At 36.8% G+C, this 15,061-nt stretch overlaps 1 protein-coding gene across 4 annotated transcripts in view; it reads right to left on the bottom strand.

The window, feature by feature from the left end:
• Nucleotides 1–3,235: 3,235 nt before the first annotated feature.
• The window catches only part of SGK3 (serum/glucocorticoid regulated kinase family member 3), a 141,927-nt gene continuing 130,101 nt past the window's right edge, over nucleotides 3,236–15,061 (bottom strand). For all 4 annotated transcript variants that reach the window (XM_040487678.1, XM_040487677.1, XM_040487679.1 and 1 more), the window contains 3 exons: nucleotides 14,296–14,451; nucleotides 10,317–10,406; nucleotides 3,236–5,910 (listed from right to left, as the gene is read on the bottom strand). In XM_040487678.1, coding sequence (XP_040343612.1) covers nucleotides 5,740–5,910; nucleotides 10,317–10,406; nucleotides 14,296–14,451 — 417 coding nt within the window. In that variant the 3' untranslated portion in view covers nucleotides 3,236–5,739. The remainder of the gene's footprint in view (nucleotides 5,911–10,316; nucleotides 10,407–14,295; nucleotides 14,452–15,061) is intronic.

A 15,061-nucleotide genomic window follows, 5' to 3' on the forward strand; every position in this document is an offset into this window, starting at 1 on the left:
CTGATATTAATTTGGGAAAATTCTGTCATAACTTCAAATATTTTTTTCTTTCTTTCTTTCTTGTCCCTCTGGTATTTCTATACATGTACATTACAAACCTTTTGTAGTTGTCCCACTGTCCCTAGATATGGTTCTGTTTCCCTCAGTCTTTGTTCTCTTTGCTTTTCAGCTTTCGAGATTTTTACTGAAATAACCTCAAGCTCAGAGATTCTTTCCTCAGCCATGTCCAGTATACTAATAAGCTCATGAAAGGTATTTCTCATTTGTTAGCTTTTGTTGTTTAAATCTCCAGCATTTCTCTTTAGTCTTATGATTTCCTTCTCTTTGCTTACATAACCCATCTATTCTTGCTTTATCCATTTGGGCCCTGAACATATTAAACATAATTTTTTAAAACTCATGGTCTGATAATTCCAACATCCTGCCATGTCTATTTCTGATGCTGTATCTGTTCAAATTGTAATTTGTGGGGTTTTTTGGTTTTGTTTTGCTTTTTGCCTTTTAGTATGCCTTGTAATTTTTCTTGGTAGCCAGATATGATGTAGTGGGTAAAAGGAAGTGCTACAAATAGGTCTTTTAAAATGTGGCAATGTGGTATAGTGGAAGGGGAAGTGTTCTATACTCCTTTTGATAGGTCCTTATTTTAGTAAACCCATGCCTCTGGACAAACTTAAGTGTCTTTCTTAGATTTTTTTCTCCCTCATTAGGTGGCACAGGGTGGGTGGAGTGGACTGAACTTGGGTCCCTTCTCCTACACATAAGAGTTGAACTGACTATAAGTTTGGTACTTTCCTTCTTGTACATTAGTCTCTGTTAGACTCTGAGAAAACCCCTGCAGGTGACATTATGATTAACTAGTTTTTCCTAAAGTTAGGAGAGGACCAGAATATCCTGGCATATTTGAAAATTGTCCCTGGGGTACCTGGGTTGCTCAGTCAGTTGGGCGTCCAACTTCAGCTCAGGTTTTCATCTCACAGTTTGTGAGTTCAAGCCCCACATTGGGCTCACTGCTGTCAGCACAGAGCCTGCTTCAGATCCTCTGTCCCCCTCACTTTGCCCTCCTTTGCTTGCATTCTTTAAAAAAGAGAGAAAATTGTCCCTTTTCTCCTCCTGCTGGAAGCACAAGAGAATTTTTCCCCGATATTTCTTGTGAAAAGCTAGGTGGTCAATTTCACAAAACTGTAGGGATCCCTAAGACTGGGTCCCCCTGGACTTTTGAACTCTCAGTGGTCTACACTTAGCCTCCAGCAATTTGTTAAATCTAGTTCAGGTTTTCTTACTCCTGCACTGGCTCCCGCAGTGTTTGAGTCTCTGCTCCAGTAAGTTCCAATTCTCTATATTCACCCATCTCCCCAGTGTTAGGGGTAGCAGTTTGCCCTGTGTCCTCTCTCTTCTTCTGTATCCAAGAAGAGTTGATGATTCAGTCTGTTCAGTTTTTTACTTGGCAGCTTCTAAGCACTTTACAGGGGAAACTGGAAGTCCCCGTTGTGCATTCTTATATGCTTACATGCCTCAGGTTGTGCTATTTTCACCTCTTTGCCTTTAGTTTTTCTTTGGCTGCAAATTCCTGAATTCTTTCACATGTAATGTGGTACAATGGCTCAAATACTTAAGATGGTAGCATTTTGGATTACTTATATTTTACTTTTTATCATATATAACTGTTTTTATTTTGAATATTTTCCACTGAGGTATAATTTATATGAAGCAAAACACACAACTCTTAAGTATTCAAGTCGTATGAGTTTTGACAAACACAAAACTCTGCTTTTGACACCCAACTGAGGCATATAGCTAGGGCTATCTAAAGTAAGTGTTAATGTTCAACATCACTGTATCATTAGCAAAGTAGGTTGTAATTTTTCTATTATTACTATCATTGACATATAAGAGAAAAATTCAACAAAGCAAGGCTATATTAACTACTATCTGGAAAGAACTGAAAACGTCTAACACACTGAGATCAAATTAGACTATTTGGGTAAGTCTGTTTTACCGCCTACTGGATTCCATAAGTTAACACAGTAACACTTAAATATTGACAACTCATTGTGGAATTTCCCACAGAAACTTACCTAAACTTGAAGTGCAAATCTCTGCTTCCTAATAACATGAAAATGCTGAAAAATGTTAGAAGAAAATGATAAATCTGTGAGATATATTACTGCAAAACAGAATTTATAGTAAAAACTTCCATGTTACATTTGAGCACAAGATTTGTAAAATCACCAAATGTGTCTGGTTCTTCCAGTAAGAAGGTTATGTAAAGTGATGCAATTTTTGTTTTACGTTACTAAGATTCATATAGTGATTCATCATTTTCAGTATATGTAAAATTAACCTTTTGTTTGTAGGATCCTTTGATTAGCTACTTCACTGCTATAAATATCACTCTGAATTTATACTTCTCATAGGCTTTTTTTGTGTAATATGCTTTTAAACTATATTCTCTTGACTTTGGGTAAATTATTTAAAAGGTACATTTTGAGACAGCTGTATTTCTTTCTCAATTACCTCTATAAAAATGGGCATGATGTAAGGGAATAGCAAAATAAAATATTTTTGCATAGTGGTCCTTTTAACTATTAAGGACTATGTTTAAAGGATTACAAATGAATGATTATGCAATATTCCCAAGACACCAAAAATGCTAAAGATAAAAAATTCCCAATTGGAATGATTTCAGGGAAGTTAGAAGGCAATTTCTTTAAACAACAACAACAAAATTCTTTTTATTTTTAGAGAGAGAGAGAATCTTAAGTAGGCTACACACACCCAGTGTGGAGCCCAATGTGGGGCTCGATCCCACGACCCTGGGGATCATGACCTGAGCTGAAATCAAGAGTTGGATGCTCCATCAACTGAGCCACTCAGGTGCCCCAAGAGCAATTTCTCTTAATTGTAGGTGAATAAATGAGAACAACAATGGTAGAGAAGAAGCTCGATCATTTTACAGCAGTGAATCCTTTTGGGCATCTGAACAAAGCCATGTAACACAACTTCCTGTCCCAAGTCAATTTCATTTATACACAGAAGTTGGCATATTATTTCAACGTACTCAAGCCACCTGAAACTCGTCTACATATTTCTAGGGTTCTACATAAATGAACAATGACCTTGGGATATGGAATAATCTATAAAAATCCACAGAATTGTAAACACTGACTTTAAAGGTAAGTGGCAGGAAATCCCATTTTTAAAACAGACCTAATTTCCAAACTACATAAATGAGGAATTAAGTTATTAATTTCAAAACACTTTATTGAAAAAAGTCATTCAAACATCACCAAAAACGTTCCTGTAATTCTCACTCCTGTTTTTCACATAGTGTATGATGTACAAAAGAATGACTCATAAAATATGTAAAGTTTTGTAATATTATGCCTATGGATAATTACTAGTTAACAAGTATGCTAAAAGACACTGGTAATGGTTTTTATAGTGATAAAATTTTACAATAAATCTTTCAAATATTTAAACCACCTTTTAAATGTTCACCATTGCTAAAATTAAATCCAAACAGTGTTTGTTGGCTCTCTCTGTAAATATCTTAAGTTCAGAAATTATTTTGGAATTTAAAAATCTTGAACAGAGAACCTGCTTGCCAGTACCTGCATCATTTAGCACCTCTCCTCAGGTATGCCAAAAATTTGTAATTTTCAGTGTGTGCTATAATGTAACAATGGCTGGGAAGCTCTACACTGTACCATATGCAATAAAATAAGAGGTATGGATAACATGAACAATGTTAGGCAGTCTTCATTTAGACCTCTGAGTTTATTTTGGTAATAGCCATGAAATGGTTCAACTATTCAAAGGGCACACACTTCTTTTCTAAAAGACTTAGCATGCTATGAAAGAAAAAATAAACTTGAAACTTGGAAGAGGTTTTGTTCCCTGAATATTAAATATGTCAGCCTATGATAATCCATATAATCTAATTTTTATGTGTGTCCAAATATTTAAGTTTTATACTTTTATTCCTCACATATACAAATCATTTTTGTAATGACTTTTCTAAACCATCACCAATTTAATTTAAAATAATGACAGGAATTAGAGGATTATTAATCTTTTTGCTAGTTTTATTTTACTGTAAGAGTTGTATTTCTTGTATCCAATAAACATCAGCATAATATTTTAAATTTGTTCTTAAAAATATACAATATTGCACTTTAATTTTTGGCAGTTTAATTAAGGAGTGGCTGAGTAAAAAATAAATCATACAGGAGATTACAGTTTTTATTTTGCTTTATAATAAGCAAAGAGCTTTGTGTAAAAGCAGAACTTACAGTAGTGCCAAATAAACCAAATATTTACAGTGTCCCTATTAAAGTCTTACCTCTAAAGTAAGATTCAGTGTATTGGATGCAAATATTATTAATCTAACAAAAGCACACTCCCCCACCCTATTTTGATGAACATTTTTAAGCCAAAGGGTATTGGTGTGAAATGCTTCTGTGATTTTTTTTCTCAAGAGGAAATACATGGAAAGAATGCTTGTTCCTTAAGCTTTTAAAGTTGGTCTCAAAACTTTCACAATGTTTCCTACATGACTTGAAGAATCTCTACTCTAAGAAGCAGAATTCCAAGACAAGCACTCTTTTTAGTTTTTCTGTATTCTCTTCATAGTGACAAGTCCACAGTTAGTTGGTTTTTAGTATGATTTTAAGGTCAGTTTCCTGTACTTTTCGTAAGACAAGTAAGATACTGTCGTTGCATCTGCTGGAATTATTTTTAACTTGTTACATTGTAGCGATGTATATATTTACACTGACCTAGAATTTGCTATTCTGTTTTTTAATTCCCAATTAGGTAAAAACTCCAGAAAGCTCAATATTTTTCACTTATTAACCAATTAGAAAAACAGTTTTACACAGCTGTCTGCAAAAGCAAATACTGAGATTTAGGCCTACTTAACAATAACATCAAAAGACCAAAAAGAACATAAATAGAATGTATTTGTAATATAAATACATGACACAGAGACATTCATTTTTGGCACCACCTAAAAAAAAAGCCAGTAGTATTTTATTACCCTTCAGATCTTTGGGAATATTTAAACCTTCTAACTATTAAGCTTTTACTTTTCTTTCAGAAAAAAAAAAATTGGCAAATTTGAATTGGTATTTCAAAAGTAAAGGATCTCCTTGTTATTTCTTAATTTGATCTGCAGAATGAACACTTACTCCAAGTGTTAACTCACAGCCCATGTGTTAACTATGCTTTTACATTTTAATCCTACGAAGAACTGATTATGTCAACCAACGACTTCTCATGGAAAGATGTGATTTCTTCTTAACCACATACCAATTGCATAGTTCTGATCTGAGAACAAAGGTCAAAGTAGAGAGTTACAAAGGCATTAATTTATGTTAACTGAACTGAAATAGGCTGTTGCAAAATAGTCTGTCTTGGGTAGATGTTAGTGTAAACTGAGGGGGAAAAACAGTCATTAGCAAAAATTTTCTTTAAAAATAGGTTAATGCTGAGAACAATAGCTTTTAAAATTTGTTTAAAAATAAGCTAGTAAACAATAATACAAATTTTAATCCAAAACTTAGCTCTTTGAAATGCCCTATTTTCTTGCATACAGCAGAAAATACATTTTTCATATTTAACATTACATGTAAAAATGAGGCACTAGTTAAACAGATTTGAATATATTCACACAAACAGGAGTTTCAGTCTCATCTGTAGGCTTGTATTCGCCTCAATGGTTTCTGGATGGCAAACTGTTCACAAAAATAAATCTTCTGAAGGAGGTGCATAAGAGAAACCGACAAATGCATCATCTGCCTCCAGTACACTGGCATTCACTATAGAATAGTCAGAAGACACACACACAGAATACGGAACTGTTTCTTCTGTAAATGCTGCATCAAAGTTCCTGATATCATCTGGTCCCGCCTAAAACATCAAAAGCATATTATTATTCCTCTTAGCTTTTTTTAAAAAATATTTTTGAGAGAGAGAGAGAGAAAGAGAGACAGTGTGAATGGCGAAGGGGCAGAGAGAGAGAGGGAGACACAGAATCCGAAGCAGGCTCCAGGCTCTGAGCTGTCAGCACAGAGCCGACATGGGGTTGGATCTCACAAACCACGAGGTCATGACCTGAGCTCAAGTTGGATGCTTAACCGACTGAGCCACCCAGATGCCCTCATCTTAGCTTTTGTTTTCATTAATTTAGTCTTTCATTAAAACCCCTTCACGAATTTGTGTATTTATTCCTGGCAAGTTTAGATGTCTTCCTACTTCGTCACTTCTTCGAAGCAATTTCTGCTTTTCCTTTCCAGAGTTTATTATTTAGGTGAGGTTATCTGTCCTAACAAAGTTCTTTCTGTTGGGAGCTGTGGGGAGACAAGGGTGGCTAGCATAACAGAGTCCTTACCTAAGTCAATGTGAACCTCAGGCCCTCCAACTGACTCCCTTTCTCTCTACCCATCACCACCTCTAAGTTTAGAAAAGGAGCCCAAGTAGGTTTTCAAGATGGCACTTTTCACTTGAACTTACAGAAAAATGCTTGCCTGTCAGTTTCTGAACTCTGGGTAGGTAAAGCCTTTTGCTTAAAGAATGAAGGCGTTGTAAATAAAACCGTGCAAGTTAAACACTCTTTGCGCTACAGAGGTCGTTAAGTATTCGCCTGTGACACCTTAGCTTTAGAGGCCTGAAGTGGCCAAGAACCTGGGAAGTAAAGCATGGCAGCTGCTCAATGGCAGCGGTTCTTAATCTTCCTTTACAAATTTGATAAAACCTAATGGACTCTCCGCTTCCAATGCATTTGCAGATAAAAGTTGAGATACAAATTCAGGTGACTCACTCTTAGAGCTCATCCCTCAATCTCTAGGTTACCTCTGCTTTAAGGGGCCAAGGGGGCAGGAATCCTTAGCATGTCCAAGTCATCAAGTCTAACTGAGGTAAAAGACAAGGATCCAGAGAAGACATTCTAAGCTAAGGATATAGTTAGTCTGGCAGGTAGGTCTACAAACAGTGGAGCAGAGACAAGGGAAACTCAGAATACTAGATCCCTCAATATGAGAAATTCCCCCACTGAAGAGGAAGAAACTGAATTTAGGTACATATAAAAAATGTCAAATCTTTACATGTTATTCTAAGAAGTATGGGCTCTGGAATAAGACTAAGGTTTGAATTCTGGCTATGAAATTTGCTAGCTATAATTTTTTATATAAACTACCTCTCTGTGAGCTCATAAGTAAAAATAGTACCACCCACCTGTTAAGGTTTTTGTGAGGATCTGATGTGTGAATACATAAAATTCCCAGAATCTGACATGTAGAAGGTGTTCAGTAAATGATGGCAAATATTCTTCTACTTGATTTTATAGGTATTTTGTGAATGCCGTTATGGGTTGGCTAGTAGTAACAGGGATAATACTGTATTGCTTATGTTAAGAGTTAGGGAGGTTTTGTCTTCAAAGAGCCTGAGCTCAAGTTCTAGTTCTTCAACTTTATTTTTAAAAAATGTTTATTTTGAGAGAGCGTGCATGAGCAAGCATGTGTGTGTGCATGCACAAGCGGGAAAGGGGAAGAGAGAGAGGGAGAGAGAGAATCCCAAGCAGGCTCCGTGCCATCTGCACAGAACTGGATGAGGGGCTAAGTATCATGACCTACCTGAGCCAAAATCAAGAGTCAGAGGCTTAACCGACTGAGCCACCCAGACACCCCTAGTTCTTCAATTTTAAACTCTGGGCAAACTATTAACCATTTCTGTGACTAAGTTAACTCATCTGTATTATACGGAAAATAGCAGAACTATTTCAAAGAATTGCTGTCAATGTTTAAAAAAAAAAGGATGCAAGTATTGAGAACATCTACTTAATCATACTCTAGCTTTCTGATCTTTGTTAATCTGTTAAGTGAAAAATGGTAACCTGAGTTTGAACTCTTTTCATATATTTAAAAGCTGTATTTATTCTTCTGTAACTGTGTATTTTGTGTCTTTTGTTCATGTTTCTATTGGTAACTGGTCTTTTTTCTCATTGACTTACAAGAATGCTTTATGTGTTAAAGAAATTTTCTCTAGTTTGTTGTCTGCATTTTTTTTTCATGTAGACCTTTCTAGATTTAATGTGGCCAAATTTACAATTTCCCCCCCTGTGGCTTCTTGGTTGTGGATCTTGCTTTAAAAAAGTTTACTTAGTCATAAAAAAGCAGGAATCCCAACTGAGGTATCTAACTCTGAAGTCTACATTGTTTCCATTTCCAGTATTGCTTAGGAGTACCTAACTCAACTCTTCAATGTGCCTGATGACCTATTTATTTGAAGATAACTAAAGTCAGTAAGACTTTCAATGTAAAAATAAAAAGAAAATAATTCTTAAAGGCCCTAGGTTCTTACTGCAAACTCTAGAAATTAGGGACAAAACTGTCCTTAATGGAGTCTGTCCTTACTTCTGAAACAGTCACTTCTGGATAAGTTAAATGAAATGAGGCAATCTATAAATGTTCTGTTAATAGGTGTACAGTATCACACCTACTAAATATTACCAGCCATGAGCAATGCACTGAAACAAACATTTAACAAAATCTGAGTAGACTAAATAATACTTTCCTAAAGTATTTTCCTTATCCTGCACTAATCTACTAAAAAGTCTTTCATGAATTTCGCAACACCAAAAAACTTTAAATAAAAGAAACACAAGTTCACCCATGACCCTGCAAACCCAAATTAATCTTGGTTTATATTATATTCTCTTCCAGTCCTTATGTGTTATTTTTACTGCTATAATCGTAAGTCACAAAATTATAACTGCCATTTTTTTTAAGTTTATTTATTTTGAGAGAGAGAGCACAAGTTGGGTAGGGGCAAAGAGAGAGGAAGAAAGAATTCTACCCAGGCACCCCATAATTGCCATGTTTTTATTTAGCATTATAAGAATTTTCTAAGTGTCTGCTCATTTAAAAAAATATTTGGGGGGGGGGGTAGGTGGGAGGGAGGGAAACAGCGGGGGAGGGGCAGAGAGAGAGGGGGATAGAGGATCCGAAGCAGGCTCTGCGCTGACAGCAGCAAGTCCGATGTGGGCCTCAAACTCATGGGAGATCATGACATGAGCCAGAGTGAGATGCTCAATCTACTGAGCCACCCAGGTGCACCCTTATTTCTGTATTTATTATTATCATTTACTTAATTAGACACTCAAGCACAAGAAAGCATAGAAAGAATAGTGACTTTGGAATAAGGCACAGATTTGAATCCTTGCTCTGCTACTTTTCAAATCAGCTATGTGGCATCTCTGACTTTTATTTCTTCATTTATAAATCATGTATAATAAGGAGGACAGTAATGGCAGTAACCTGGCAGTATGGGGAATAAACTTCATACTGTGATGCATGAAAGTATCATAAAAGTATATATGCCTATATATATATATATATATATATCTATATATATATATATATCTATATATATATATCTATCAATAGTTTAGTAATATCATTATTGGTCTACTATGGATGATTAAAAAATTCCCTATTGTTCTATATTTATTTCCCCAAATTTCCAACATAATCTTCAATGCAGCTTTCAGCTTAAAAAAAAATTATGTTTATGTAAATTTTTTCTATCAGCTGATTTACCAAGTCAAGCTAACATGAAAATTTTATTTTCCAAAAAGGGATATGACAATTTACATTACCATTAATGTTTGTCTGTGCCTAGTTTTATATCAATGTAGAAAAAAGATGCATTAATGTTACTTAAAATTAAAAAAAATTTATTTAAAGCACAATCCTCTCTAAATCTAGAGGTATGTTTTTAATTTTTTTTTTTTTTTTTTTTTTTAAAGAGAGAGAGAGAGCATGAGGCAGGGGAGAGGAGCAAAGGGACAGAGAGAGAATCTTAAGGTGGTTCCACACTGAACGTGGATGTGGGGCTCAATTCCATGACCCTAAGATTATGACCTGAGCCAAAATCAAGAGTTGGAGCTTTAACAGACTGAACCACCCAGGTGCCCCAATTTGCATCTTTTTTAATCTAATGAACTCATCCCTTTCTTATACATGCTCCAAAGAAACATTTCATAATTGCTGTGCTAGGAGATACTTTTACCAATGCAATGTAGCTATAATCTTATTGGTCATCTTGAAGTTATCAGTATACTAGAAAATGCTGAGAAACAGATTTTTAAAGTATTTAAGGTACTGATTCAATTTCATTCACATGAGATTTTGAGATCTATTGCCAAAGTTATGATGAGCTATATAGTTCTACATTTCACTATTTATTTATTTATTTATTTATTTATTTATTTATTCCATTTTACTATTTTAGAAAGCAAGATTTGGATATATACTTACCACATTAGGATTAAATGGTGGTGGAATCTTCTTTTGTACAAGATCAGTCCAGCTGAGTGATTCAAAAAAAGGATGATTCTGAATTTCAAGCTAGAATGTTAAAAAAAAATACATACATTTTTTATAATGTTGAAAAATATAATTAAGTACTCACTGAAGAATTATATGAAGGCAAACCATTACCACTTTGTCCCTCACTAATTCTTTTTAGGTACATGTTTATGTTATTCATGTAGCAAAATGGCATAGGGGAGAGACTGCCAGAGCAAAACAGGAAAGACAGTTACTTGGAATGACCAACTTAAGTTATATCCTCTTCACAATAATAGTTTCTTCATAGGTAAAATAAAGATACCTCACAGGTTGCTTTAAGGACCAATGGAAAATATGGAAATAAAAGAGGTATGAAAAGAATAAGGTACTACATAGCTACAAAGAACTATAATTATTGTCTGATGGCAGAGGTAAAAAAGAAGTTAGGCAAAAAGTGTTTTACACAGTGGGGCAGAGGTAAAATCAAGGGGATGAGCTATTTTACCAAAAAAAAAAAAAAAAAATTCTATTCTGGGTTAGTATTATCAAAAGATGGCACAGTATTTATTCCAGTTATTTTCCCTGCAAGGTGACACAGAAGTGTATAAAGTAGGATCCAACCTAGTTTGGTGGGTTTAAAAAGACATCTTGGAGACTAAGTAATGTTTGATCAGAAGTCTGAAAGATGATAAAAATTAGATAAAAAATGACGGGGAAAACATTCCAGGCAGAATATGAAGGCCCTCATGTGGCAAAGCGGTTAGTTTGATGAAGAAAACGAGCCAAGGGGCACCTGGGTGATTCAATCGGCTAAGTGTCTGACTCCTGGTTTCAGCTCAGGACAAAATCTCATGATTCGTGAGTTTGAGCCCCACATTGGGCTCTAAACTGACAGCACAGAGCCTGCTTGGGATTCTCCCTCTTCCTCTCTCAGTCCCTTCCCTGCTTGTACGTGCATGCATGTGCGTGCTCTCTCTCAAAATAAATAAACAAACTTAAAATACAGGGAAGGATTGGGACTGTCACACAAGGTGAAGCCTAAGAGGTAAACTGACATATCATACTGGTTAAAGAATTACATTAAGAATTTTGAATTTTATCCTAGGATTATGAAAAGCCATCAGGGTATTTTAGATACGGGAATGTCACAAATATAAGGGATTTCCGGTTTGTTTTTTTTAAGACCTGAATGTAATAGGGAAATGGACTGGAAAGCCATGGCCAGATTAAGGAAACAGAGCTACTGTTGTGGCAAAAAAAAGTTGAAAATGGTAAGGGTACCAGGCTCAGTTGGTGGAGTGTGCAACTCTTGATCTCGGGGTTGTGGGTTTGGGGCTCAAGCTGGATGGAAAGATTACTTAAAAATAAAATTAATTTTTTTTTAACGTTTATTTATTTTTTTGGGACAGAGAGAGACAGGGCATGAACGCGGGAGGGGCAGAGAGAGAGGGAGACACAGAATCGGAAACAGGCTCCAGGCTCTGAGCCATCAGCCCAGAGCCTGACGCGGGGCTCGAACTCACGGACCGCGAGATCGTGACCTGGCTGAAGTCGGACGCTTAACCGACTGCGCCACCCAGGCGCCCCATAAAAATAAAATTAAAAAAAAAAGTTGAAAAAGGTAGGAAAAGTGTAGTCACAGTCAAGTAGAAGAGTGTATAGCTATAGGAAAGATTTAGGAGGCAAATGCAACAGGATCTGGCTGTTGGTTGAATATGGAAGTAAGGAAGAGAGAGAAGTAGAGAATAACTCATATTTCTGACCTGAGGCACACAAAAGGAAGATGGCAGGAGTTCAGCAGTTTTGAATATGCTGTGTTTAAGGTACTAGCCAGAAATCCAAAGACTGGTGCTGAACATGTAATTATTATGAGTCCAGAGTTAAGAGAGGTCTGGACTGAAGTTATAAACGTGTGAGATGAAAACACAGAGATAATCAAAGCCACTGGGCCAACTGAGACTGTCCAGAAAGAGAACACAGAAGAAGAAAAGGGGGTTTAGGCCAACCACAAGGAACCACAACATTTAACCATCAGGTTGAAGAAAGTGGCTTACACAGGACATTACGGAGGAGGGCCTGGAAATACAGAATGAGATGACTGTGGGCTCTTGCAGAAGCCTATGGAACAAGAGTGTTGGAAGTTTAAATACTGCTGAGAAGGCAAGTTGAGGAATAGAGGGATTTAGCAATTCTAGTAGCTATTTTTGGTAAATTGAGAAATGAGAAGAGGCTGGGAAAGAAAAAAATCAACACAGAAACTTTTATGATGGGAAAAAGTTATTACCTGGCAGGCCAGCATGGTTGAGGGCTTTCAGTTTAAGAAGAGATTTGATAATGTCTCATTATTGCTTGGAATGCACTCTAACAAAAGGAAGCAGTTATCTGTGCAGAAAAATAGCATGCACAGGGTTCCCTGCAAGAAGTCAGGATCCAATGCAGATGTACAAACTGGCCTTGTCCACTACATTAGGAAGAAGGAAATGACAGCAAGCAGGAGTGTGCAGGTCTTCAAATCTGACAGCGAGGCTGAGTTAGTTCCACTCTGCTGATTCTACTTTCCCTATAAAATAGAAGGCAAGATCATCTGCTAAAAGTGAAGAAAAGGAGTCTGGAAATTTGGAGAGAAGGTCTGAAATCATTAATACAGACAGTAGGAGAAGCAGCTAGAGAAACACAGGAACATTACCAAGCAGCGATGAAGCACAAAGGAGATTAATGACTAAACTTCATAGTGCTTCCAATATGCCCAGTGGGACAGCCTTCTTCAGCACTGTTTAGCAGCCCAGAAGATGACAAGTGGATTCATCCAGGGTTGTGATTTCTGTCAGCGAATTCCATAAAAGGCCCAAGGGGCAAGAAGATGTGAAGTATTAGAAAGACTGAATAAAACCAATGGACTATGGAATGAATCCAAGCTAGGCAGAAAACTGTTGACAGAGCTACGTACTGGGGAGTGTGGGAAAGGAAAACCTCCAGCAGACAAGTTTGTTATTCACAGCTCAAGTTCACGACTGATAAAAGAATCCCCAAGAATTTGTGAGAAACTTGAGTTTAAAAGTCCATGTTGACACACCAACATAACACCAGTAGCTACATAAGCAATTTAATTTACACTAATTTTTTAAAAAGATTTTTTATTTTTAAGTAATCTCTACACCCAAGGTGGGGCTCACCCACAACCTCAAGATCAAGAGTCACATGCTACACCAACTGAGTCAGCCGGGTGCCCCTAATTGCCCTAATTTTAAAAAAACCAAAAGAGACCCACCAAACCTGTAGATTCTATAATTACCTCAGAGAGGTGTCACCAAATTCTCAGGAAAAAAAGTTATTTAATGTTAGTTCAAGGCAAAAGGCATTACCTCATGCAGACAGGAGCCACTTATAAATTGTTTCAATAAAATGATTTAAAAGTTTAGGTAATCACAAAATTCATGCCACACATTTTTTAAAAAGGGAGGAGAAATTCTTATAAATGAAAAAAATATGTAATAGGGCATGAGGGGTGTCTGGGTGGCTGAGAGTCCGACTCCCAATTTCAGCTCAGGGTTCATGGGATTGAGCCCTACATTGGGCTCCATGCTGAGTGTGGAGCTGGCTGAAGATTCTCTCTCTCTCTCTCTCTCTCTCTCTCTCTCTCTCTCTCTCCACCACTCTCCCCACGTGTGCTCTCAAAATTAAAAAAAAATTTTATATAGGGTATGAAAGCAGGATGTGAGGGGTGAAGCGGAGAGGCTCAAACGGTCATAAAGATCAAACAAAAAAACATACATGCAAGTGCTTCACGCCATATAAACATGGTAAAAACTGCTGGGACACATGTGCTTTTTTTTCATGGTGTTATTTAAGAGTTACATTCATCCCATTAAATGCCACATAAAATAAGAATTTTTCTTCAAGTCTCAAATAAGCTTAAATAAAGTGGTATGGGGAAGGATGTACATACAAAGTCTTCTTTGGCACCGAGTCGATTTTGCCTGTCTTTCTCTAGGAGTTCTTCCAGAATGGACCAGGCTGTGAGGCTCACTCCTGGCCTCAAACTTAGGGGCTTATGAAGAATATTGTCATACATTTCAGCTACATCTCGGCAATAAAAAGGAGGCTGGGAAAAAAAGGAAAAAAAAGTTAGTGTTTTTTTAAATTATTGTTTTATTTTTAAAGTTTATTTTTAAAGTTTATTTTTAAAGTTTATTCATTTTGAGAGAGAGAGAGAGAGAGAGAGAGAGAGAGAATGTGTGTGTGCACGTGCGTGTGTGTGCAGGGGAGGGGCAGAGAGAGGAGAGAGAGAGAATCCCAAGCAGGCTCCACACTGTCAGCACAGAGATCCATGCGGGGCTTGAACCCACAATGAAATCATGACCTGAGCATAAGTCAGACACTTAAACGACTGAGCCACTCAAGCACGCAGTGTTTTTTTTTTTATGTTTATTTTTTAGAGAGAGAGTGTGAGCCGGGCGGGGCAGAGAGAGAATCTGAAGCAGGCTCTGCAATGCCAGTGCAGAGCCTGACACAGGGCTCTAAGCAGGGCTCAAACTCACAAATCATGAGCCGAAGTTGGACACTTAACCAACTAAGCCACTTAGGTGCCCCAGAAGTTAGTGTTAATTGAACTATACCAAAATGAGGTTCAAAGAATTGGATTCAGCCTTGATCTACAGGAATCAGCCTGGGTCTGGACAGCTGCAGAAATGCAAAGGTTTCTGTGGGCACGT

The sequence above is a fragment of the Herpailurus yagouaroundi genome, unplaced genomic scaffold, assembly GCF_014898765.1.
Source record: "Herpailurus yagouaroundi ecotype Mexico unplaced genomic scaffold, PumYag 165, whole genome shotgun sequence".
NCBI lineage: Eukaryota > Metazoa > Chordata > Mammalia > Carnivora > Felidae > Herpailurus > Herpailurus yagouaroundi.